At 44.7% G+C, this 23236-nt stretch overlaps 1 protein-coding gene across 6 annotated transcripts in view; it reads left to right on the top strand.

Annotated features, from left to right (window-relative positions):
* Positions 1-23236, top strand: part of CACNA1C (calcium voltage-gated channel subunit alpha1 C) — a 628086-nt gene that overhangs the window by 531012 nt on the left and 73838 nt on the right. For all 6 annotated transcript variants that reach the window (XM_077468880.1, XM_077468877.1, XM_077468876.1 and 3 more), the window contains one exon: positions 22557-22653. In XM_077468880.1, the coding sequence (XP_077325006.1) occupies positions 22557-22653 (97 nt within the window). The remainder of the gene's footprint in view (positions 1-22556; positions 22654-23236) is intronic.

Genomic DNA, 23236 nt, shown 5'->3' with positions numbered 1-23236 from the left:
GAGGTCTTCCTGTGTATGAAAAAGGGACATAGTTTTAGTTTTTGGTTCATCAATCACACCCAAATTTCAGCTCATGACTGTTGTAAATTAAATGTTAATAAATAGAAAAGACTATCATTCTGACCCCAGCATTTTTCATTCTTGTCACACTCATTTTTGGCCCCTACTGTCAATTGATAGGTCAAACACTTTTTGATAAATCATTCATTTGTTAGCAAGAATAACATTTAGTTAACAACAATCATTTTGGACATTAAATATGTTAAAAAATACTATACCTGGCTCCAGCTGGGCTCCTCAACTTCTTTCAGGATGGAAGGCCCAGGTTGGTCCTCGGAAGCCTCAGCTGGGGTTGAGGAAAGGGTGGATGGAAGTGTAGAAAGCGATTTTCTGGCTTCCATCTGGTCTTCCAGAAACCGCATCCTGCTGTAGTACCACAGACTGGGTACATAGACATCCTCTGCCGCAGCTCCTGATCTCATGGAAGCCTGCACCTTATTAAGCTCCTTCCTATATGTGCTTCGCAAGCTACCAATTTTCCTCTCCACAAACTCAATGTCTGCGTTTCGGACCTGCGCCTTCACATATTTCAGCAGTTTCTCCAGTGATGCCTTCCTAGCCGATTTATTTCGATATAAGGGGTTTTTAACCACCTACAAATTTTGCATATCCCTGTATTTGTCTATGAAGTGGCACATGAATTCAGGGTCTTTGAATTGTTTCATACTTGCTGCAAGACAAAACACAAGACAAAAACACTAAATATCAGGCTAAACTCTCCTAATCTTATCCCAATTTAGGCCTCAATCTAGAATCAGTGTAGGCCACTGATGTACCAAAGTTAAGATGTTACCTTCATTACAACATTCTTCCTCCTTCCTCAGCACACCGAGCGTACGTACGCCACACACGTCTTAACATTATATACACTGCACGGGCATGAAACTCCGCCTGCGTGGCCCGCTCCTGACATTCTTTCCCGAAGATTTCCCGCCCCGTCTCTTTTGTCACAGTAGGAGAGGAACATGGCGGAGACACAGCGGGTGATTATTACTAGTAGTAACGTGGAGGAAAGCCCGGAGGCCGAAACTTCCCGATCCAGGAGGAGGTTTAAGGCCTCCAATATGTCCTTTGCGGAGACGGTGGAGATGGTTCACATATTGAAGAGGGCCGACTATGATGGAAAGAATGGGCCGTACCCAAAGCCCAATCTACGAAAGGCCAAAATCATGATGAAAGTGGTGAGGAGTCTGTGGCAGAAATATGGGATACGACGATCAAAGGAGCAATTAAGGAAACGCTGGTCAGACCTAAAATTAAGGGAGCAGGATCAGTACAGAAGGATAAAGAAAGTGCTTCAAAAAAGTAAGTACTTGTGTGTTCTTGTTATGATTATTATCTTGCATGCTACTCCATGTGCTTTTCTTTACTGTTGTACAGTTTTAAATGGCTACTTTCATGTTCGTAGGCACAGTAATCGTTCATAGGAAACATTGTTCGTTTGCCAACTAAATACGTTGTTTTTAGTTGATACAGGGTGAACTACATTTGGTCATGCTAATTTGTATTAAAATAAGTTCAGGACATTGTTGTCTAGATGTCTTTGAAACTAAAATGAATTGCAAACTTAATTAAGTGGAATGTAAGGAGAGGACACTCAGCAGCTGTTTACACATGTGGACTCAGGAGCACTAGTGTGGGACACCAGAGCACATTTTTTAGGGTGACCCACACAGGTGCTCCAGTGGATACTTGAGGTGTCTCCCATGTGTGAAACTTGTCCAAAACAGGTAAGTATTCCAGCTTGGTTAAAAGGGAATTAATCATGTTTTCGACTTGGAACTCTGCCCAAACAGACAATTGTACACCACTTCCAAGCAATGTTTCACATTCATATTTCTGGCCACAAATATCTTTGTGCTAAGTATACCTTTTGATTAATTCTCATAGGGGAGAAAAGACTTGCTCCATCGGAGGACAACATGAACCCCCCCACCTCCTCAAGAAGGGGAGCATAGTAGTGTGGTACCTCAGGATGTGGAGAAAGGAGAGGTGGAAGAAGTGCTGGAATTTGGCACTACAACAGGTCAGTGTCAGACACCACAGATTCAGGTAATAGATGTTTGCCTGCATATTTTTAAGACATGGTGTGTATTTTTTTTTTTAGGTGATCAGGTTGTGGTACTAAAATCCAGTAATTTCACCAGTGACAGTGCACAGCAGCTTATCCAGGAAATCATGTCCTGTAGTCGGGATTTGGACCTTATCAAAGAAAAAAAACAAGGAGATTGAACAAAGACTGAAGAACATGATTAATATACTAGGGAGAATATAAATCCTAAAAGTTTTAATACCATTTAAAAGCCAAATTTGGAAGATGCACACAGTGTGTCAACATGTGCTATCTGCCATCAGGGGATTTCAATGTACGTGTTTTGTGGGTGCAACCCCTTCCTCCCAACTCTAGTAGATGAGAGGAAGTAGTTACACCCCCAAAACACATCCATTGATCCCCGATGATGGGAGATAGCACATGTTGACATTAGGTATGGGATCAGAAAGGAAATCCCCATTTTGAATCACAATTTGTGTGCATCTTCTAAATTTGGCTTTTACGGAGGTGATTTCACCCCATCTGATGAAGGCAAGATCAAGACCTTTCACATTATAAAATGTCTGATATTGCCTTCTTTTTTACAATGTTGAACTTTGTAAGTTCCAGAGTGGTGTATGTTATGTTTGAAAACATGGCTGTTTCTGTATTTGTTAAAAAATGTCAAGGTAAAACTTTGAAAAAAAAAAGATGTGTTTTTTTTACCGCCAAATGTTTTATAAAACGCACATGTGAATGTGCATGGAGTAAAAGGCTTTCTACTCAACAATGTGTGGCTTCTTCTTTCAATGCTCAATAACACTTTTTGTATTAAGTTGGTGTTTACAGTGACAATGGGTGTTATTTACAGTGCCTTGCGAAAGTATTCGACCCCCTTGAACTTTTCAACCTTTTGCCACATTTCAGGCTTCAAACATAAAGATATAAAATTTAAATTTTTGGTGAAGAATCACCAACAAGTGGGACACAAATGTGAAGTGGAACGAAATCTATTGGATAATTATTCGGCCCCTTTACTTTCAGTGCAGCAAACTCACTCCAGAAGTTCAGCGAGGATCTCTGAATGATCCAATGTTGTCCTAAATGACTGATGGTGATAAATAGAATCCACCTGTGTGTAATCAAGTCTCTGTATAAATGCACCTGCTCTGTGATAGTCTCAGGGTTCTGTTGAAAGCGCAGAGAACATCATGAAGACCAAGGAACACACCAGGCAGGTCTGTAATACTGTTGTGGAGAAGTTTAAAGCCGGATTTGGATACAAAAAGATTTCCCAAGCTTTAAACATCCCAAGGAGCACTGTGCAAGCGATCATTTTGAAATGGAAGGAGTATCAGACCACTGCAAATCTACCAAGACCTGGCCGTCCCTCTAAACTTTCAGCTCAGACAAGGAGAAGACTGATCAGAGATGCAGCCAAGAGGCCCATGATCACTCTGGATGAACTGCAGAGAACTACAGCTGAGGTGGGAGAGTCTGTCCATAGGACAACAGTCAGTCGTACACTGCACAAATCTGGCCTTTATGGAAGAGTGGCAAGAAGAAAGCCATTTCTTAAAGATATCCATAAAAAGTCTTGTCTAAAGTTTACCACAAGCCACCTGGGAGACACACCAAACATGTGGAAGAAGGTGCTCTGGTCAGATGAAACCAAAATCGAACTTTTTGCCCACAATGCAAAACGATATGTTTGGCGTAAAAGCAACACAGCTCATCCCCCTCAACACACCATCCCCACTGTCAAACATGGTGGTGGCAGCATCATGGTTTGGGCCTGCTTTTCTTCAGCAGGGACAGGGAAGATGGTTAAAATTGAGGGGAAGATGGATGCAGCCAAATACAGGACCATTCTGGATGAAAACCTGTTGGAGTCTGCAAAAGACCTGAAACTGGGACGGAGATTTATCTTCCGACAATGATCCCAAACATACAGCAAAATCTACAAAGGAATGGTTCACAAATAAACGTATCCAGGTGTTAGAATGGCCAAGTCAAAGTCCAGACCTGAATCCAATCGAGAATCTGTGGAAAGAGCTGAAAACTGCTGTTCACAAACGCTCTCCATCCAACCTCACTGAGCTCGAGCTGTTTTGCAAGGAAGAATGGGCAAGAATTTCAGTCTCTCCATGTGCAAAACTGATAGAGACATACTCCAAGCGACTTGCAGCTGTAATCGCAGCAAAAGGTGGCTCTACAAAGTATTAACACAAGGGGGCCAAATAATTTTGCACGCCCCACTTTTCATTTTTTTATTAGTTAAAAAAGTTTCAAAAATCCAATAGATTTCGTTCCACTTCACAATTGTGTCCCATTTGTTGGTGATTCTTCACAAAAAATAAAAATGTTATATCTTTATGTTTGAAGCCTGAAATGTAGAAAAAGGTTGAAAAGTTCAAGGGGGCCGAATACTTTCGCAAGGCACTGTAAATAATGTGAAAACCACTTGGCACTACAAGTGCACTAGGATAACCTAGGAGACAGATAAAATAAACCCAAGCAGTAAATCCAAATCAAGATCTTAACAGACCATTTTTTTTTTTTTATATTTACAAATTAACTGGCATAGCAATGGCCCCTCCACCCATAAAATATTCCACATATTTTTGACGCACTTCACGGGCGCTTTGTGGGGGCAAGCCAGGATGGACAGCTTCCAGGGTCGTCAGTGTTGGTTCCCGAAGTCCGGCCTCAGGCCCAACTGAGGCTACTTAATTTGGAGCATTTCTTTTTAAAAAGTTGTGCAGGATGCAGCAGCATAAAACAATGTGGTTCAGTTTGTACTCCGCCAGGTTGATTGCAGTTAGAAATAGGTGGAACCGCCTGGCCATTATCCGAAAGGTATTCTCCATGACTCTTCGTACTCTGGCCAGCCGGTAATTAAAAACACTCTTCTCCAGGGATAGGGTCCTTTGGGAAAATGGCCTCATCACGTGATTGCCCAGACCAAATGCTTCATCAGCAAGAAAAACAAACATAACTCCTTCGACGTTCTCTTCTGCAGGTGGCAATCCCAAGCCACCGCTCTGGAGACATCCGTAGAACTCGGTCTGGGCGAAGACTTTACCATCCGACATCCGGCCATTCTTCCCCACGTCCACATATAGAAACTCATATGTCGCCGACACCACCGCCATCAACACAATACTATGAAACCCCTTATAGTTAAAATAGTATGACCCCGAATGGTGTGGTGGGACGATGTGGATGTGCTTCCCATCTATTGCCCCGGCGCAGTTAGGAAAGTCCCAACGATGGGCAAAGTGGGATGCCAGAGTCTGCCATTCCTGTGGCATTGAAGGAAACTGTGGAGTCAAAACAGAAAAAAAATTAGTAATTTTGCACATAAACATTGCAAGCAGATTAAACAAACATTCTTGGCCAACATCAGTATAACATTGATTTTAATGTGTATTTAAAGACAAAGAAATAAGGTCCACTTATCAGATTCCTCACCCCCCTCTGATGGCCCATTGTCCAAATGTTAGGGGGGGGAGGGTTCTAAATGAGTTTGTGAGCCCAAAAAAAGCCTCTGACACTCTGCATGAATTTAAGGACAACAATGACATTTGTACACATTATAGGGGGTGTTTTGGGTAAAGCACTACAATGGAGCTGACAAAATACATTGTTAAATGACTAGGCTAGATGTGTATGGGCCCAGGATAGCCTGCTGGAAAGGCAAATATGCATGTAAGCCAGAAAAGGAGCATTAATAGATTCAAGAGTGCATGAGGGCAAAGGGGACATTCACAGCATATTACAATCAGGGTAATTATGGAATGATGAATAAATACAAAACATCAGCAAACATTAAATAAATACATAGAATGTGATGTTAAAGGATAAAACTTACCCTAATATAGTACTTCTGCAGGACCGGAATGATTCCAGAACAGGTCTCTGGAATAATGATCCCCAGAGCCTGGGGGGAGATGCCTGTAGAGAACTTGAGGTCCTGTAGACTTCTCCCAGTCACCAAGTACCACAAGGTGGCAACTAGCCTCTGATCCAGAGTGATGGCTTGCCACATGCAGGTGTCCTGCCTGCTAATATAAGGGGTGAGCAAAACCAACAAACGGTGAAAAATTGGGTCCGTCATCCGGAGAAAATTCCTGAAATCATCAGGGTTATTCTCCTGGATCTCACGCAGCAGAGGCATATGAGAGAATTGGTCACGCTGGAGTAACCAATTCTTGGTCCATGAACCTGTCCTCGCCCTGTTCATGGACTGGGCTTTTATCAAAGCAAGAACCCCAACAATAAGCCCCCGTATAGCACGAACTCTACGACGAGCACGTAACTACAACATGGTTTCAAAACGGTCAGCTGGTCAGAACGAAGTAACTGAATGCACTGAAGAACAGCAAGGCCTGTGAAGAGCGAGCCGGAAATCAAACCAGCGGACAAGAACGCATTAAAAAACAGATACGAGTTGACTACACGCACTGATAACCAGATACAAACCCACAAGCACAAACTGAACAGCAACGATCGGAATAAGCACTTTGAGTCTGAAAAGCATGAGTTGTCTCTCACCAAACTTCAACTAACACGAGATTAGCAGAAGGAGCACAAAGGTTGGCGCACTGGGTCTTGAACTTCCTTTTTCTAGTCCCGTCGTACGTGTTGTATATCACCGCATTCTTGACAGTCGGAATTTGGTGTGATTGTGTGTACACAAGACAGCTTGAGCTAAATACCATCAGAATTCCGTCTGGAAAACTATCAGAGCTTTTTCTATCAGAGAAAATTCCTATCGTGTGTACGCGGCATTACAGACCACTTTTTGCTACATTATCTCCTATCCCCTGTATTTGCATGTGCCGATGCCATCGGCACATGCGCACTGAAGCAAACTGATGCATGCAATTGCATGTACGTGCCGTTTGCTTCAGTGAGTGTGCCGATTTTTTTTTTTTTTACCAAAAATATGTAGAAGAATATATATCAGCCTAAACTGATTAGTTTTTTTTTTTTTATTATTTGTTTTTTTATATATCTCTTATAGCAAAAATTACAAAATATTGTGTTTTTTTCAAAATTGTTGTTTTTGGTTTTTTTGTTTATAGCGCAAAAAATAAAAACCTCAGAGGTGATCAAATACCACCAAAAGGAAGCTCTATTTGTGGGAAAAAAGGAACTTACATTTTGTTTGGGTACAATTTCGCACAACCATGCAATTGGCAGTTAAAGTGACACAGTGCCGTATCACAAAAAATGGCCTGGTCAGGAAGGGGGCAAAATTGGCGTCCTTTTTTCCCCACAAATAGAGCTTTCTTTTGGTGGTATTTGATCACCTCTGAGGTTATTATTTTTTGCGCTATAAACAAAAATAGCGCGACAATTTTGAAAAAAAACTCATTATTTTTTACTTTTTGTTATAATAAATATCCCCTAAAAATATATAAAAAAACATTTTTTTTCCCTCAGTTTAGGCCGATACATATTCTTCTACATATTTTTGGTAAAAAAAAAAATTGCAATAAGCGATTATTGATTGGTTTGCGCAAAAGTTATAGCGTTTACAAAATAGGGGATAGTTTTATGGCATATTTTGTTTTACTATTAATGACGGCGATCAGCGATTTTTATTGTGACTGCGACATTGTGGCGGACACATCGGACATTTTTGACACATTTTTGGGACCATTGTCATTTATACAGCAATCACTGCTATATAAATGCAGTGATTCCTGTGTAAATGACACTAGCAGTGAAGGGGTTAACTAGTGGGTGGCAGTGTAGGGGTTAAGTGTTGCTAGGGGTGTGTTACTAACTGTGGGGGGCTGGGCTTTCATTTAGTGAACACTGATCTCTGCTCCAATCACATAGAGCAGAGATCAGCGTCACTAGTTGCTAGGCAGAATGGGGAAATGCTGTTTACAACAGCATTTCTCCGTTCCACCACCCCGTGAGACGATCGCGGGTATGCCCGCGGTGATCGACTCTGCGGGACCCGCGACCGGACTCACGGGGGTCCTGACCGGCACGCTCGCGATGGCAGGGCGGCAATAAAGACTGGACGTACCTGTACACCAATATGCCTGCCCGTGCCATTCTGCCAACGTACATCGGCGTGCGCCGGTCGGGAACCGGTTAAGAGAGGATACGTGATCCTGATGGGTGACATGAATTTTTGTATGGACCCGGTAATAGTACGTCCAGTGTACAGGGGACAAGTAATGTGCAACTACAAAGGATAAAACAAAAACTCGACACGTGCCAAATGGTAGAGGTGTGGAGAATACAACACCCTAAGACACAAGATTTTACGTTTTACCCCCATGTACACGGGACGTACTCCAGGATTGATTATATTCTTGTTGACCATAGAGCATTGAAAAGCGTAATAGAAACTAGCATAGAAATAACAACACTATCAGACCACGCCCCTGTAAGAATGAAAATGTTAATCCCTGGAAACCAAAGACAACCCTTTTCCTGGCAATTAAATGAGGAATTAATCTGCGATGAGGAAGGTTATGAAATGGTACGTAAAGAATAAGAACATTATTTCTCAATAAACGATACAGACGAAATTACAGGGCAAACCCTATGGGAGGCCCATAAAGCTTACATCAGGGGGATCTTAGTAGCGGTAGGAACAAGGAAAAAAAAAAAAAAAAAAAAAAAAAGAGATCTGAGAAAATTAAAACATTAATGGAAGAAATATATAGTGCAGAACAACAGCATAAAAAATACCAGAACCAAGACAGAACTCTTTATAAAAAATATTAACTAAAAGAGAGGATTTAAAAGCTTTAATGGAACAGGAGACTAAAAAAACATTCAATAGAATAGCCAGGGAAAGATATCACGGGGGGAATAAACCTACTAAATATCTAGCAAGAATGCTTTAATAGAAAAAATATATAAATTATATAGGAAAAATCCAAACTAGGAAAGGCGATATGGCCCATACAACAAAAGAAATAGCGGAAATATTCAAAAACTACTATGAAGGGTTATACTCAGTAGAACAGAAGGAGGATCAGGTAGAGGAAAAAAGAAGAAAAACAAATGACTTTCTAAAAAAAACGCCAGAATGCCTAAGAATACAGAAAATTAAAGGGAAACCCTATAAAAACCCAGAACGGAGGAGGAAATAAATAAGGCCTTAGCAGATTAGGCCCCGGGGAAAAGCCCTGGACCAGATGGGTTTACAACATACTATTTCAAAAAGCACAAAGAAATCTTACCCCCAAAGTTATGTAGATATATGAACGGACTAGGGGCAAAATATGAGATGAGTAGGGAGGCCTTGTCCCCCTCGATCACCGTAATTCAGAAGGAGGGGAAAGATGGGACATTTTGCTCTAGTTATAGGCCAATATCGTTGCTAAGCGCAGATACAAAATTATTCGCCCAAATATTGGCAGACAGGATAAAGGTCCTGATGAACTCGCTGGTACACCCTGACCAGGTTGGTTTCATCCCAGGTAGGGAGGGGGAGGGATAATGGGGTGAGAACATTACTTCTGCTGTCACAGATGAAAGAAATGGGGGCCCCGGGTCTACTCCTGTCAACGGATGCTCAAATGGCCTTCAACGGGTTAGACTAGGGAGTCATGTTTCAGACATTAGAGACAATGGGAGTCGGACCAAGAATGGTTCAGTGGATTAAAACATTATATTACCACCCTATAGCAACTATAATGATAAACGGAACATCATCCCCTCCTTTCGAGATGAAAAATGGGACGAGACAAGGGTGCTCATTATCACCCCTTTTATTTGTGTTAACCTTAGAGTCACTACTTTCCACGATACAAAATTACCCGTATATAACAGGAATCAAGGTAGGAAATGAGGAACATAAAAACTGGCAGCATTTGCAGATGACGTATTGTTTTATATAAGCAATATTACAATGCCCAATTTAATAAAGGTCATAAAACAATACGGTGAATTGTCACATTTTTAAATAAACCAGGCTAAATCCGAGGTCTTAAATATAAATGTAAGTAAATCCGAAGAACAAAAGCTTCAAGAGGAATGTAAATTTCCATGGCGGAAAGAACTAAAATATCTAGGAATAAAACTAGCGAACTCACTGAAGAAGATATATAAATTAAACTATATACCACTGTTAGACGGAATTAAAACTGAAAGTAAAAGATTAGTAAATAGACCACTCTCATGGATAGGACGCATTAACATCTTAAAGATGTCTATGCTACCAAAGGTTCTTTATAAATTCCAGATGATGCCTATAGCATTACCTAAATTATATCTTACAAAGCTTAAATATTTAATAATGAATTTCATTTGGAAAAATAAAAAAAACAAGAGTCTCGTTCTTAATATTGGAACAGGAAAAAACACGAGGGGGGTTAGCAGTCCCTGACATCCAAAAATATTATAAGGCGATAGTGCTGTCCAGAATTGTCGAATGGGTTGGAGAAAATAAAAAGGAAAAAAGGTGGGTCAACTTAGAATACACATATAGTAAGGCACAACTGAGTAAAATTGTGTGGAATCCACCACACTGTAGGACACTTGTTTCGAATACAAATGAACTGACATGGAATGCACTTAAGATATGGGATGGGGTGTATAAACAATTAAATGGGCACTATAATTCACCATTAATTGCACTGAAAGAGAAAAAATACTTTGCTCCTGGAAGTAAGATAATAGGAGGGAATTGGATGAAAAGTACACAAGTAAGAGATATAATAAAAGAAGGGAAAATTGTATCATATCAGGAATTAAAACACAATAAGGACTTAATAGTGATAGATGAGTGGCGGTACCTACAGCTGGCCCATTTTGTTAAAAATTTACCGCAACCAATAAGATCTGGTGAGGAGCTGACCCCATTGGAGCGGCTCTGCATAACAGAGAATGCCAAAGGAACTATATCCAGGCTATATAGACTATTGTTGATGGTGGACGAGCTGAAGATTCCACCATTTATTAAAAAATGGGAAAGGGAATTGGGAACACAGAGAGATAAAATAATAATAGGTAAAATACTGATATTAACACACAGCTCGGCATCCGTCAGTAAAACCGCCGAAATGAATTATAAGTATCTAACTTGATGGTATGATACCCCAGATAAAACCAGTACGTTTCAACAGGGTAAGTCTGCGTATTGTTAAAGAGGTTGCAAAGAGATAGGAACAAAGGCACACCTATGCTGGAGCTGCCCCAAAATCAAAAAAATACTGGGAAAAGATTCTATATTATGTAAAAGAAGTTACTAAAATAGAAATTGAAGAAGATCCGTGGATAGTACTGTTTCATGGCATGGTAGGAGGGGTAAAACAATATCAAGCGTCACTAATACCACATCTCTTAAGCGCAGCAAAAAGGTTGATTCCTAAGAAATGGCAGGAGGTGGAATGTCCAACAAACTGGGATTGGATAGACGCAGTGGAAGAAACATATATCATGGAAAGCCTAAGTGATAGTAACAGGGAAAGAGTGCCGCAACAAAAAACAAATGGAAAGGTTGGAAAGAGTTTAAAAAAACATGGAGCTATGCAGAACAACTAAGAGCCGAAGACCTATACGGGAAATAGGAAAAGAACAGGAATGGAAACTATATTTTAAGTAAAGCAGTAACGGTTAAGCAAGGGAAAGGGGGTGGGGGATAACAAGGTGGAAGTTTGTTGTATTAGTGTTTTATAATTACTTGTTCAAATTAAGAAGAAACAGCACATAAAAGGAATGTATAAGAGCAAATGATATAAGCTATGATGATGTGAAGACGAGAAGGGACAGAGATGAATGGAAAGTTGATTTAAGTCCCTCTAGACTCTAGAGAATTTGCTGAAGTGGGAAAAAAAAGTTGTTTAAACAAAAATGATACTACCACATTACAGAGGCAGATAATATAATTTGCCCATATGTAAAATATTTCTAGGTTCATTCAAACATTGAGAAGACCCTATATCATATATAGGACTCGCAAGCCATTGTGATACCAATACAGACAGGGCAAACAAAAAGATTTTTTAGAAATGCAAGTAATGTAAGGCCGCGTACACACGGGCGGACTGTTCGCCCAACCTTGTCCGCTGAACAGTGTTTGGGCGGACAGTCCGCTCGTGTGTGGGCTTTCAGCGGACAGTTTCAGCGGACAGTTGGACGGACAAAGTCTTTCGGAAATTCCGAAAAACTGTCCGCTGAAACTGTGTTTGAGCGAACAGTCCGCCCGTGTGTGGGCCTGTCCGCTGTACTTTCGAAATGAGCGGACTGTTCCCTCTCGGAAAGTCCGCCCATTTCGAGCGCGTGTACAGGTAGGCGGGGCCCGCGAAGGAGACGTCGCGGGCTCCGCCGCCTGGAATGGGCTTAAAGGGGAACCCCAACGCCGAAAAAAATCGGCGTGGGGGTTCCCCCAAAGTCCACACCAGACCCTTGTCCGAGCACGCTACCCGGCCGGCCAGGAAAGGGGGGCGAGCGAGCGCGCCCCCCCTCCTGAGCCGTACCAGGCCGCGTGCCCTCAACATGGGGGGTGCCTTGGGGAAGGGGGGGCCGCGCGGCCCCCCCACCCCAAAGCACCTTGTCCCCATGTTGATGAGGACAAGGGCCTCTTCCCGACAACCCTGGCCGTTGGTTGTCGGGGTCTGCGGGCGGGGGGCTTATCGGAATCCGGGAGCCCCCTTTAAGAAGGGGGCCCCCGGATACCTGCCCCCCACCCTATGTGAATGAGTATGGGGTACAATGTACCCCTACCCATTCACCTGTGAAATAAAGTACAAAAAAAAACACAACACAGGGGAAAAAATATTTTATTGCACAGCTCCGGGGGTCTTCCGTCTTCGGGGGTCTTCTCGCCGGACTCCTCCGCTATGTGTGTGTAGCTCTTTTACTAGCGGAGGAGTCCGGCTTTCTTCCTCCCCGCCGCCGGCCTCTTCTCCCGACTTCGGGGGTCTTGTCCCCCTCTTCGGTTCTTCTGCCGGGCCACCGCGCCTTCTTCTAGCTCTTTTACAGGCGGTGGCCCGGTCTTCTGTCGCCGCTGCCTTCCGTTCTTCTGTCGCCGCCTTCGGTTCTTCTGCCGGGCCACCGCGCCTTCTTGTAGCTCTTTTACAGGCGGTGGCCCGGTCTTCTGTCGCCGCTGTCGCTGTCGCTGTCGCCGCCTTCCGTTCTTGTTCTTCTTCTTCTTCTCCAGGCGATGTTGACACGTCGCTCCCTCCGGCCGGAATGCCAGAGCCGCGCTGTGCGGTCACTTATATAGTGACAATGGGGCGGGGTCACATGGTATATGTCACATGGGTTGGTCACATGGTGACCCCGCCCCCTTACGATGTCATAGTCCCCATGTGACATCAACCCATGTGACCAACCCATGTGACATATACCATGTGACCCCGCCCCATTGTCACTATATAAGTGACCGCACAGCGCGGCTCTGGCATTCCGGCCGGAGGGAGCAACGTGTCAACATCGCCTGGAGAAGAAGAAGAAGAACAAGAACGGAAGGCGGCGACAGCGACAGCGGCGACAGAAGACCGGGCCACCGCCTGTAAAAGAGCTACAAGAAGGCGCGGTGGCCCGGCAGAAGAACCGAAGGCGGCGACAGAAGAACGGAAGGCAGCGGCGACAGAAGACCGGGCCACCGCCTGTAAAAGAGCTAGAAGAAGGCGCGGTGGCCCGGCAGAAGAACCGAAGAGGGGGACAAGACCCCCGAAGTCGGGAGAAGAGGCCGGCGGCGGGGAGGAAGAAAGCCGGACTCCTCCGCTAGTAAAAGAGCTACACACACATAGCGGAGGAGTCCGGCGAGAAGACCCCCGAAGACAGAAGACCCCCGGAGCTGTGCAATAAAATATTTTTTCCCCTGTGTTGTGTTTTTTTTTGTACTTTATTTCACAGGTGAATGGGTAGGGGTACATTGTACCCCATACTCATTCACATAGGGTGGGGGGCAGGTATCCGGGGGCCCCCTTCTTAAAGGGGGCTCCCGGATTCCGATAAGCCCCCCGCCCGCAGACCCCGACAACCAACGGCCAGGGTTGTCGGGAAGAGGCCCTTGTCCTCATCAACATGGGGACAAGGTGCTTTGGGGTGGGGGGGCCGCGCGGCCCCCCCTTCCCCAAGGCACCCCCCATGTTGAGGGCACGCGGCCTGGTACGGCTCAGGAGGGGGGGCGCGCTCGCTCGCCCCCCTTTCCTGGCCGGCCGGGTAGCGTGCTCGGACAAGGGTCTGGTGTGGACTTTGGGGGAACCCCCACGCCGATTTTTTTCGGCGTTGGGGTTCCCCTTTAAGCCCATTCCAGGCGGCGGAGCCCGCGACGTCTCCTTCGCGGGCCCCGCCTACCTGTACACGCGCTCGAAATGGGCGGATTTGCCTCCTCCTTACGTGGGCGAGTCCGTTCATTTCAAAAGTTGAGCGAACTGTTTGCCCAACCTTGTTCGTCAAACAGTCCGCTCGTGTGTGGGCAAGTCCGCTCATGCAAATTTTGAGCGGACTGTTTGCCGAAACTGTTTGACGAACAAGGTTGGGCAAACAGTCCGCGCGTGTGTACGCGGCCTAACAGATAAGTGAACATTGGTGGTATTAAAAGGAACAGGGAACCAATAATGTATGGTCCAACATGTAAAAGAACAGGTAACAAAAAATGTACGGTCAAGACTGGGTATGTACTCCCTTCTCCCAAACACCCGAGACAAAACCCTCCAAAAAAGGCTTAAAGTTGGTAGCTTCATTCATGCCAGGGGGGATGTGGCACATAAATGATAGATCCAGCTTAATTCTCATTGAAGTATTTTTTTATTCCAATCACCACCCCAAAGAGGGGGGTGAATTCTATCCAAGATAAGAAACTGAATATGAGGGAATCTTCCATTGTGTACAGCCTTAAAATAGCGTCCCCACGGCTAATCAGAATTACAAGACTTCATGTTTAATATGTGGCGATGTGCTCGTTTGCAGAATTCCTGAATCGTTTTCCCCACATAAATCAGCGGCATTCACAGGTCAGGAGGTAGACAACACCTGCAGTTTTACAATTGGCATAGTGCCGGTGCTTAACCACTTAACGACTGCGCCATAGCCGAATGATGGTTACAGCGAGGCTCAATAACTCTGGGAGGGCATACATTGACGTCCTCCCAGAATCGTGCTCCCGCGTGCCCCCTGGGGCACGCACTCGGGAATACCCGTGACAGCGGCCGTTTACCATGTGATCACTTGTAAACAAATCGGCATCATATCCAGCCCCTCTCGGGTGCAGCAGCACTGTGGGCTTGATCTATAGTGCCCACAGTGCTGATTTGTGCCCATTGCAGCCTCATCCATCCATCCATGCTCAGCCATCCATCCCTAATTAGCAATAGTCATCCATGCTTAGCCATCCATCCCTAATCAGCAATACTCATCCATGCTCATCCATCCATCCATCCCTAATCAGCAATACTCATCCATCCATCCATGCTCAGCCATCCCATCCACCCCCATCCATACTGAGCCATAAGCCATACTCAGCCATACCCAGCCATACCCATTCATGCTCAGTCATCCCATCCATACTCAGCCATCCCCATTCATGCTCATCTATGCCACATCAGTTCTCATCCATGCCACTAGAGTGCCTCACAAAAGTGTAATAGGTAGTCAAATTAGATTTAAAACTTTTGCCCCTAGAACACCTGATGGTGCTTCCTGCATTTTGGGCCTCTGCCTGTGGCCAGGCTGTGTAAAAGTCTCCCAAATGTGTCATCTGTCTAAAATGACATGAAGAGACAGAAGGATATGAGGCAGCCTACATCCACAGAACATCTGTGGTTAGTTCTTCAGGATGTCTGGAACAACCTACCTGCCGAGTTCCTTAAAAAACTTTGTGCAAGGGTACCTAGAAGATTTGATGCTGTTATGAAGGCAAAGAGTGGTCACACCAAATATTGTTTTGATTTGAATTTCTCTTCTGTTCATTTACTTTCCATTTTTTAATTGATAAAAATATACAGTTAACACTTCTATTTCTGAAAGCATTCTTAATATACATCATTTTTTTACTCCTGCCTAAAACATTTGCACAGTAGCAGTGGCGTAGTGTGGGTTGTCAGCGCCCAGGGCAAGGCAAGTAATTTGCGCCCCCTAACGCGTGGACTTTTGGGACTCATTGAGTCCCTTCGACTAGTACAGTATAAACCCCTTACCCCCTATGTCACAGATGAGCTGTGGAGATGATCTGTGTCTTACCTTTACTGCTGTAGGTCGGCTGGCACCTGTGACACTACACTGTCCACTATACTACACTGTCCACCCTACTACGCTACACTGACCACCATAATACGCTACACTGACCACCATACTACGCTACACTGACCACCATACTACGCTACACTGACCACCATACTACACTGAGCACCATACTACACTGAGCACCATACTATGCTACACTGACCACCATACTACACTTTTCTCTCTCTATCTCTCCCCCCCGGCAAGTAACACGACTCTCACTCACCTTCTTCTTGTCCACGGTCCTGAATATAGGAGTAGGAGAAGAGTTTCCTCAGAAGACAACAGCCGCGGCGGCTCACATTTTTTCTTGTCTCCCCCGCGCTCTGGCTGCTGCCATGTTCAGTGTCCGGCGCACTGTGATTGGGCATATGGGGGGTCATGTATGGAAGCTGGACTTCAGGAGCAACCGCAGGACAGGTCAGCTCTATGCTTCACATGACCCCCTTACGCCCAATCACAGGGCACCGAACACTGAACATGGCGGCCGGAGCGAGGGGGACACAGGAACGTAAAATTAGGAGGAGGCAGCCAGTGACACATACTGGTGCCCCCCTAAATATCGTGCCCGGGGCCACGGCACCCCCTGCACCCCCCACTCTACGTCACTGCACAGTAGTGTATATACAAAAGAATTTACTAAGAAGTATGGTTTGATATGGAATGTACACTTCAACATCTGAATGTATGCCAGCTAAACAATGTAACTTCTTCCATCAGTGATTTTAGCAAATTTAAATGAGCATGCCATGTAGGGAAAAAAGGGTGCATGGCTAACATTAATGGAGACTGTCAAAACCCCACATTTTTAAAAAGCCTCAGTGATCCATGCATGGACAAGTATTGCACATGGGGATCAGTTTATAAGAAAACTATCATTTATACTGTGACCAATTTTAGTATGTTTTACCTAGTTATAGCAACTCCACAAAAATGTACTAAACAGTGGTCCCCGTAATAAAAGACTGTCTTCTTAAGCAATTCAGCCTCCAGCAACATCTTTAGTTTTCAAGACTCTCCGGAATCTCAGTCTCCTGGTCCCCTCCTGCATGTTGTGGTTCCACCTGCCAGCTTCTAGGTCACTACAGGACACCAGGATTGGCGGAAATAACACTTTGTTAGCAGAAAACCACTGAGTTTTCCACTGGCACTAGGACACATCAGTAATTGCTTTTCAAGCACACGCCTCTTGGACAGGCATTTGGCTAATCCAGGGAAAAATTTTATACTGGCCTGAAGGCCTGCTGAACCATTGCACATGGCACTGTTTTTTTCACTATTTATGATGAGTGCTTGCACTAAATGTGTATGTTTGTTTTTTAATTTATGTACAGAGACTGAGGGTGCAGGTTATTGGGGCTGATGTTGGGAGGAGAGGCTAACCTGTCTAAGTATTTGGGTGTAAAAGGGTCAGTGTAGGTGGGTGTAAGGCGGGGAGGGGGGTGAGGGTTGTTCAACAGTTGATTTTACAATGTTTGAATGTACATATGGTGCCTCAGGAAATCCTTATGGGAAAATGTTCAGGGGCTGTGGGGGTGCTAGTTGTGGTGAGGCATGTGCTTCGGCCCTATTTTCTAATATATTTCCCATTAGCCCATAAGATACTGCGAGGTTCAGCCTCACTGAACCCTGGAGTTCACCACCACCGAAGTTCTGGAAGGACAGTTAGTTTACAACTGTCGGGGGATGAGGCCCGCACATGTGGGGGGAGGGGAACGTTATATTGTTATATTCTCAATGTCTCAGTGCACAGGTACTATCGCAGAAGGGGACCACGACAATAGCTATGTCTCCTCAATGGTTATCACATGTATGGTACGATCTATGCCAGTGTCTGATGTTACTCAAGTTCTGGATACTCCATGCTGCTTTACTAGATGATCCGTGGTGTTATTTTTCACAAGACACGCTATGACAACTATAAAATTCCTGACATGGAATGTGAGGGGCCTGCGTGAGAAGGTTAAACGCTCGGCAGCCCTCTCATTCCTAAAGCAGCAGAGGGCGGATGTGGTGGCATTGGTGGAGACCCATATAGAAGGGAGGCTGCAGATGGCCCTCCGACGCCCGTGGGTGGGGTGGGCATACCATTCCACGCACACTACCCACGCCAGAGGTGTCTCAATATTAATTGCTAAATCTGTGCACTTTGAGCTATGTGAAGTAATTACTGACCCTCAGGGCCGATATGTATTTCTTCATGCTAAATTATATGGCGAGCAATTTCTCCTCATGGCCTTTTACATACCTCCACCATTCAGTATGACTGTGATTATCGAGGGACTCGCCCTTATGACCCGACATCCCACAATACCAGTGATCTGGATGGGAGACTTCAATACCATTCTGCGGCCGGCATTAGATAGACTCCAGACTACACAGGGGATGGACGCAGCTAACAGCGAGACAAAATTTTCAAAACTGATCTCCACTGTCCACCTAATAGACACTTGGCGCTACAAATTTCCCCTCACAAAAGCCTATTCCTGCTTCTCACCTTCCCACAACTCCATGTCCCGCATTGACTTTATTCTTGTATCGAGCACCCTAACGCCACGACTATTAGAAACAGCCTTTTGCCCAAGACTACTATCTGACCACAGCCCTTACTGGACCTCGCTGAGCATCCCCGTGGGTAAACCCCATAAGCCCTGGCGCCTAAATCCATTTTGGTTGTCCCTGTTACCGGATGATGACGAGCTCCCGAACCTATGGCAACAATACTTTGCGGATAATGACCAAACTGCCTCTATTGCGGCGATTTGGGACTCATTCAAACTATACGCGCGCGCGACCCTTGCCTCCCACATAAATGTAATTAAGACAAAATCCGCAGATGTCTTTGACAGGGCCCTAGCAGAACTAAGTTCCACGGAACAGGAGTATGCCATTAATCCTACCCCAGAGATAGCTGCTCGACTCAAGCTGCAATCCAGAGTGGCAACTCAACTCCAGTTTACAAAGGCCAGACAAAAACTGTTTTTCACGAAGCAGAAATTCTTTGAGCATGGAGAAAAGGCAGGCAAGCTGCTGGCTTACCTGGTACATAGTGAGGATAGACCCCCAGTGGTCATCACGCTACATGGGCCGGAGGGCCATCAGATAACAGATCCCCAAAGAGTGACTGCTAGATTTAGAGACTTCTTTGCAGATTTATACAAGACAATGACTACAGACCCAACGGACCGGAGAACGGCCTTCTTACGTAGCATTACCCTCCCTCAACTGACAACAGACCAGCTTGACCTTCTTGAGGCGCCCCTCACTACAGACGAAATAGCCACGGCCATAGCCAGCTTTGCCAGATCCAAATCCCCTGGTTCAGACGGTCTCCCAATCGAGTTCTATTCTCAGTACAGTGAACTACTTACCCCGAAACTGCTCACGCTATACAACCACCTGTTTGAAACCTTTTCCTTACCACCATCCATGAGAGAGGCAGTAATAGTGCTCATTCCCAAACCAGGGAAAGACCCGGGATATCCGGAATCATATCGTCCAATCTCCCTACTCCAGGTAGACATAAAAATTCTCGCCAAGGTACTATCCTTGAGATTGAACAAAGTTATCCTGTCCTTAATACATGTCGACCAGGCGGGATTCATGCCGGGTCGCAACACATCCTTTAACTTACGCAAATTGTTCATCAACCTACAGGCTACACACATGGAGGCAGGATCTAGGGTGGTGGTGACTTTAGACACGGCGAAAGCCTTTGACTCGGTGGAATGGGAGTACTTATGGAAATGTCTGGAGGGGTATGGCTTCGGCCCTAAATTCATCAAATGGGTACAATTGATGTATCAGTCGCCCACAGCCAGGGTAATGGCGAACGGATGGCCCTCCGAGCAGTTTGACCTCACCAGGGGCACAAGGCAGGGCTGCCCTCTCTCGCCGTTGTTATACGCCCTGGCTGCTGAGCCGCTAGCCATATCCATCCGGAATAATCCAGAAATCAAGGGACTATGCTCAGGTAATCTGATTGAAAAAATTAGTATGTACGCGGATGACACCCTTTTATACCTAGCAGATCCGGGTTCCTCCTTGCGGGTGGCACTGCATACAATCGAACAATTTGGGACCTTCTCTGGTTTAAAAATTAACTGGGAGAAATCGCAAATATTACCAATAGACAGTTTCCCACCAACCGAGTCACAGGCCAGTCTGCCACTTCAGAGAGTTAGTACCATCAAATATCTTGGGATCCATGTATCCAGAATGTCGACAGACTTTGTACGTCTCAATATTGAACCCCTCACGTCCTATGTAAAAACTAAGCTGAGGACCTGGGCTCGTTTGCCACTGGGGGTGTGGGGCAGAATAAACTTAATTAAAATGGTTCTACTTCCCAAAGTATTATATGTGATGTGGCACTCCCCGACATACTTGCCTTTGAAATACTTCAAGACTCTAGAAGCTCTCCTCAAATCTTTCGTATGGGGTCCTAACAGACACAAACTGGCATGGCAGACGCTAAAAAACCCACCTGACCTGGGAGGTATGGCACTACCAGATTTCAACCTATACTATATTTCGTCCCAATTATCACAACTATACCACATTGACAAGACAGACAGGGAGCGGTTCCTCCAGCTGATGTGCCCCAAGTGGGCCAGATGCACTAAAGACCCTATTTATGCGATAACAATAAACACCGGAAATACTGATTTGAGGACTGGTGAACTGGCCCTGCTGCGTCAATATAGACGCATATGGGACATCGCCTCCGCTAAACTAGAGATTCCCCAATATAACGACTTCACCCCGTTATGGCACAACAAGGTCCTACCTGAATTCTTGCAAATTCCTGATGTAGATTGCTGGTCCACCTATGGAATCTTCTATCTCCAACATTTACTTACCAATGGGACTCTAAAAACCTTCCACACACTCCAAGTGGAGTACAATCTTCCCAACCATATGTTTTTTAGATATCTGCAAGTCAAACATGCAATCCGCACTCAATTCCCGTTGTCCCCCCCTAAGCCCACTACAAATGTCGCTATGGCAATCATCAAAAACACTGATCCTCAAAAACTAATTTCAGCCTTCTACAATCTGCTTTCCACCCCAGTAGCAACTAAAATAGCTTATGGACTTAAACCTCGCTGGGAAAGGGCGGTGGGACCTATCGAGGACGGGGAATGGGAGGAAGCTCTGGAATGCTGTAAGACAGTTTCCCCAAAACTGTCGGACAGGCTGACTCAAATTTACATACTCCATCAAGCGTACCTTACCCCCCTCAGGGTTGCCAGGTACAGAGGCTCCCAGTCCTCCTTGTGCCAAATGTGCGGAAGGGAGACAGGAACATTCATTCACTTACTGTGGTCATGCCCCAAAGTACAGGGACTATGGACACAGATTGTAAGATTCCTCCATGACGAAATGGGCTCTCCAGCCACGCTGGACCCAAAAATGTGCCTTTTAGGACTCTTGCCAGACTCGACCGACAGGTACATGAAGACATTTCTGCACGAGACGTTATTCACAGCGCGAAAGACAATAGCTCGGAAATGGATGAGGACTTGTCCCCCGAGCATTGCAGAATGGAAAGCAGAAATAAACAACACCCTCCCCTACAAAAAATGTATATACACCAATAGGGGTTGTCCTGAGAAATACTACAAAATCTGGGACAGGTGGCTGCAGGAGTCTAGCACTTGTTCATAGCCGGTCTATGCACAATACATAGTAATGTAAATGACAAGTAGATCCTCCGGCCTCTGGGTAGTGAAGTAGCCCAAACCACTGACACAAGGTACCTTTTGGCTTTAGTTATTTCATGCATAAAACGTGATGTGACATTGACGATTTGAGATGGTTATACAATTGTTATCTGAGGAGCTGTATGATCTGTAGCATTTTTGTAACTGTAATCTGTAACATGTATGCACTGTGAATCGAAATAAACCTGGTTGATTTAAAAAAAGGGTCAGTGTATTCGAGAGAGCATAAAAGACATACCTTCTGTAAGGAGACCCTGCTTTACTTTGGTTCAGGTCACATGGCCTTAACCCAACATCAAAGCACACAGCCTGCAGCAGCTGTGCACTGTGGGTAATCTAACCACCACACCACCAGCGTGCACCCATACACAAAATTCAAATATTGTATAAAACATAAAAAATCTACTGATTACCAAAATCACATTTAATAAAATGAAAGACCAGCATCATTTAGTGATCATCTTCCGTATCATAAACATCATTGGTGCCGCACCTAAATGCTTAATGATTTCTGCTGTCTCTAGGGGGCGCATCAAGCACCTGGATGTAGTGACGCTCCTTCGGCGGATACAGCCTCCTTTGGGTTTCGGCAAGCTGTGCCCGCATCGTGTGGCGTGTAAGGTAATTTAATGACTCAAGGCAGGAACTAATTATAACCTAATTATATCATTATTAAGTGAATGTTAAAACATTTATTGGTGTCTAAAGTATAGCCACTGTCAAAGTTTTTATGATCTTGTAATTATTGGTCATCCTTGCCTCATATATGGCACATTCTCTGGCATGTAGGATGTAATTACTGGGAGTGCAGAACGTACAGAAGTCTCTAGGCTCAGAAGGTTAGGAGGACCCACCATAACAGCTCCTTCCTCCTTCACACCATGAAAGCCATTTATAAAGCTGGAGCAATATTTCTCTAAAAAGCTCAGGAGATTTGTTTTCTAGGCTGACAGTGTTTCATTATAGATAAAGGTAGAATACTTTTTAGTGAACCTGTACTTTGCCCAAGTACTGGAAGGCACACCAGTAGCATTTATTTACCTTTCCTTCACCTTGCCACAATGTTTGCAGTGATGCCATGTAACCTCCAAGTTGTTCATTGGAACTTGGAATGGGCCAAGGCCTTTCTCCCCACCCTCTCGTGACAGCAATGTGAGCAAATCACTGGGCATCAGCATTGTCATGTGAAAGAAAAGAGAATGAG

The sequence above is a fragment of the Lithobates pipiens genome, unplaced genomic scaffold (assembly GCF_037356315.1).
Source record: "Lithobates pipiens isolate NorthernLeopardFrog02 unplaced genomic scaffold, aLitPip1_a1.2 Scaffold_8, whole genome shotgun sequence".
Classification (NCBI taxonomy): Eukaryota; Metazoa; Chordata; class Amphibia; order Anura; family Ranidae; genus Lithobates; species Lithobates pipiens.
The sequence above is the reverse complement of the archived record's forward strand: the minus strand, read 5'-3'. Positions and strand labels throughout refer to the sequence as shown.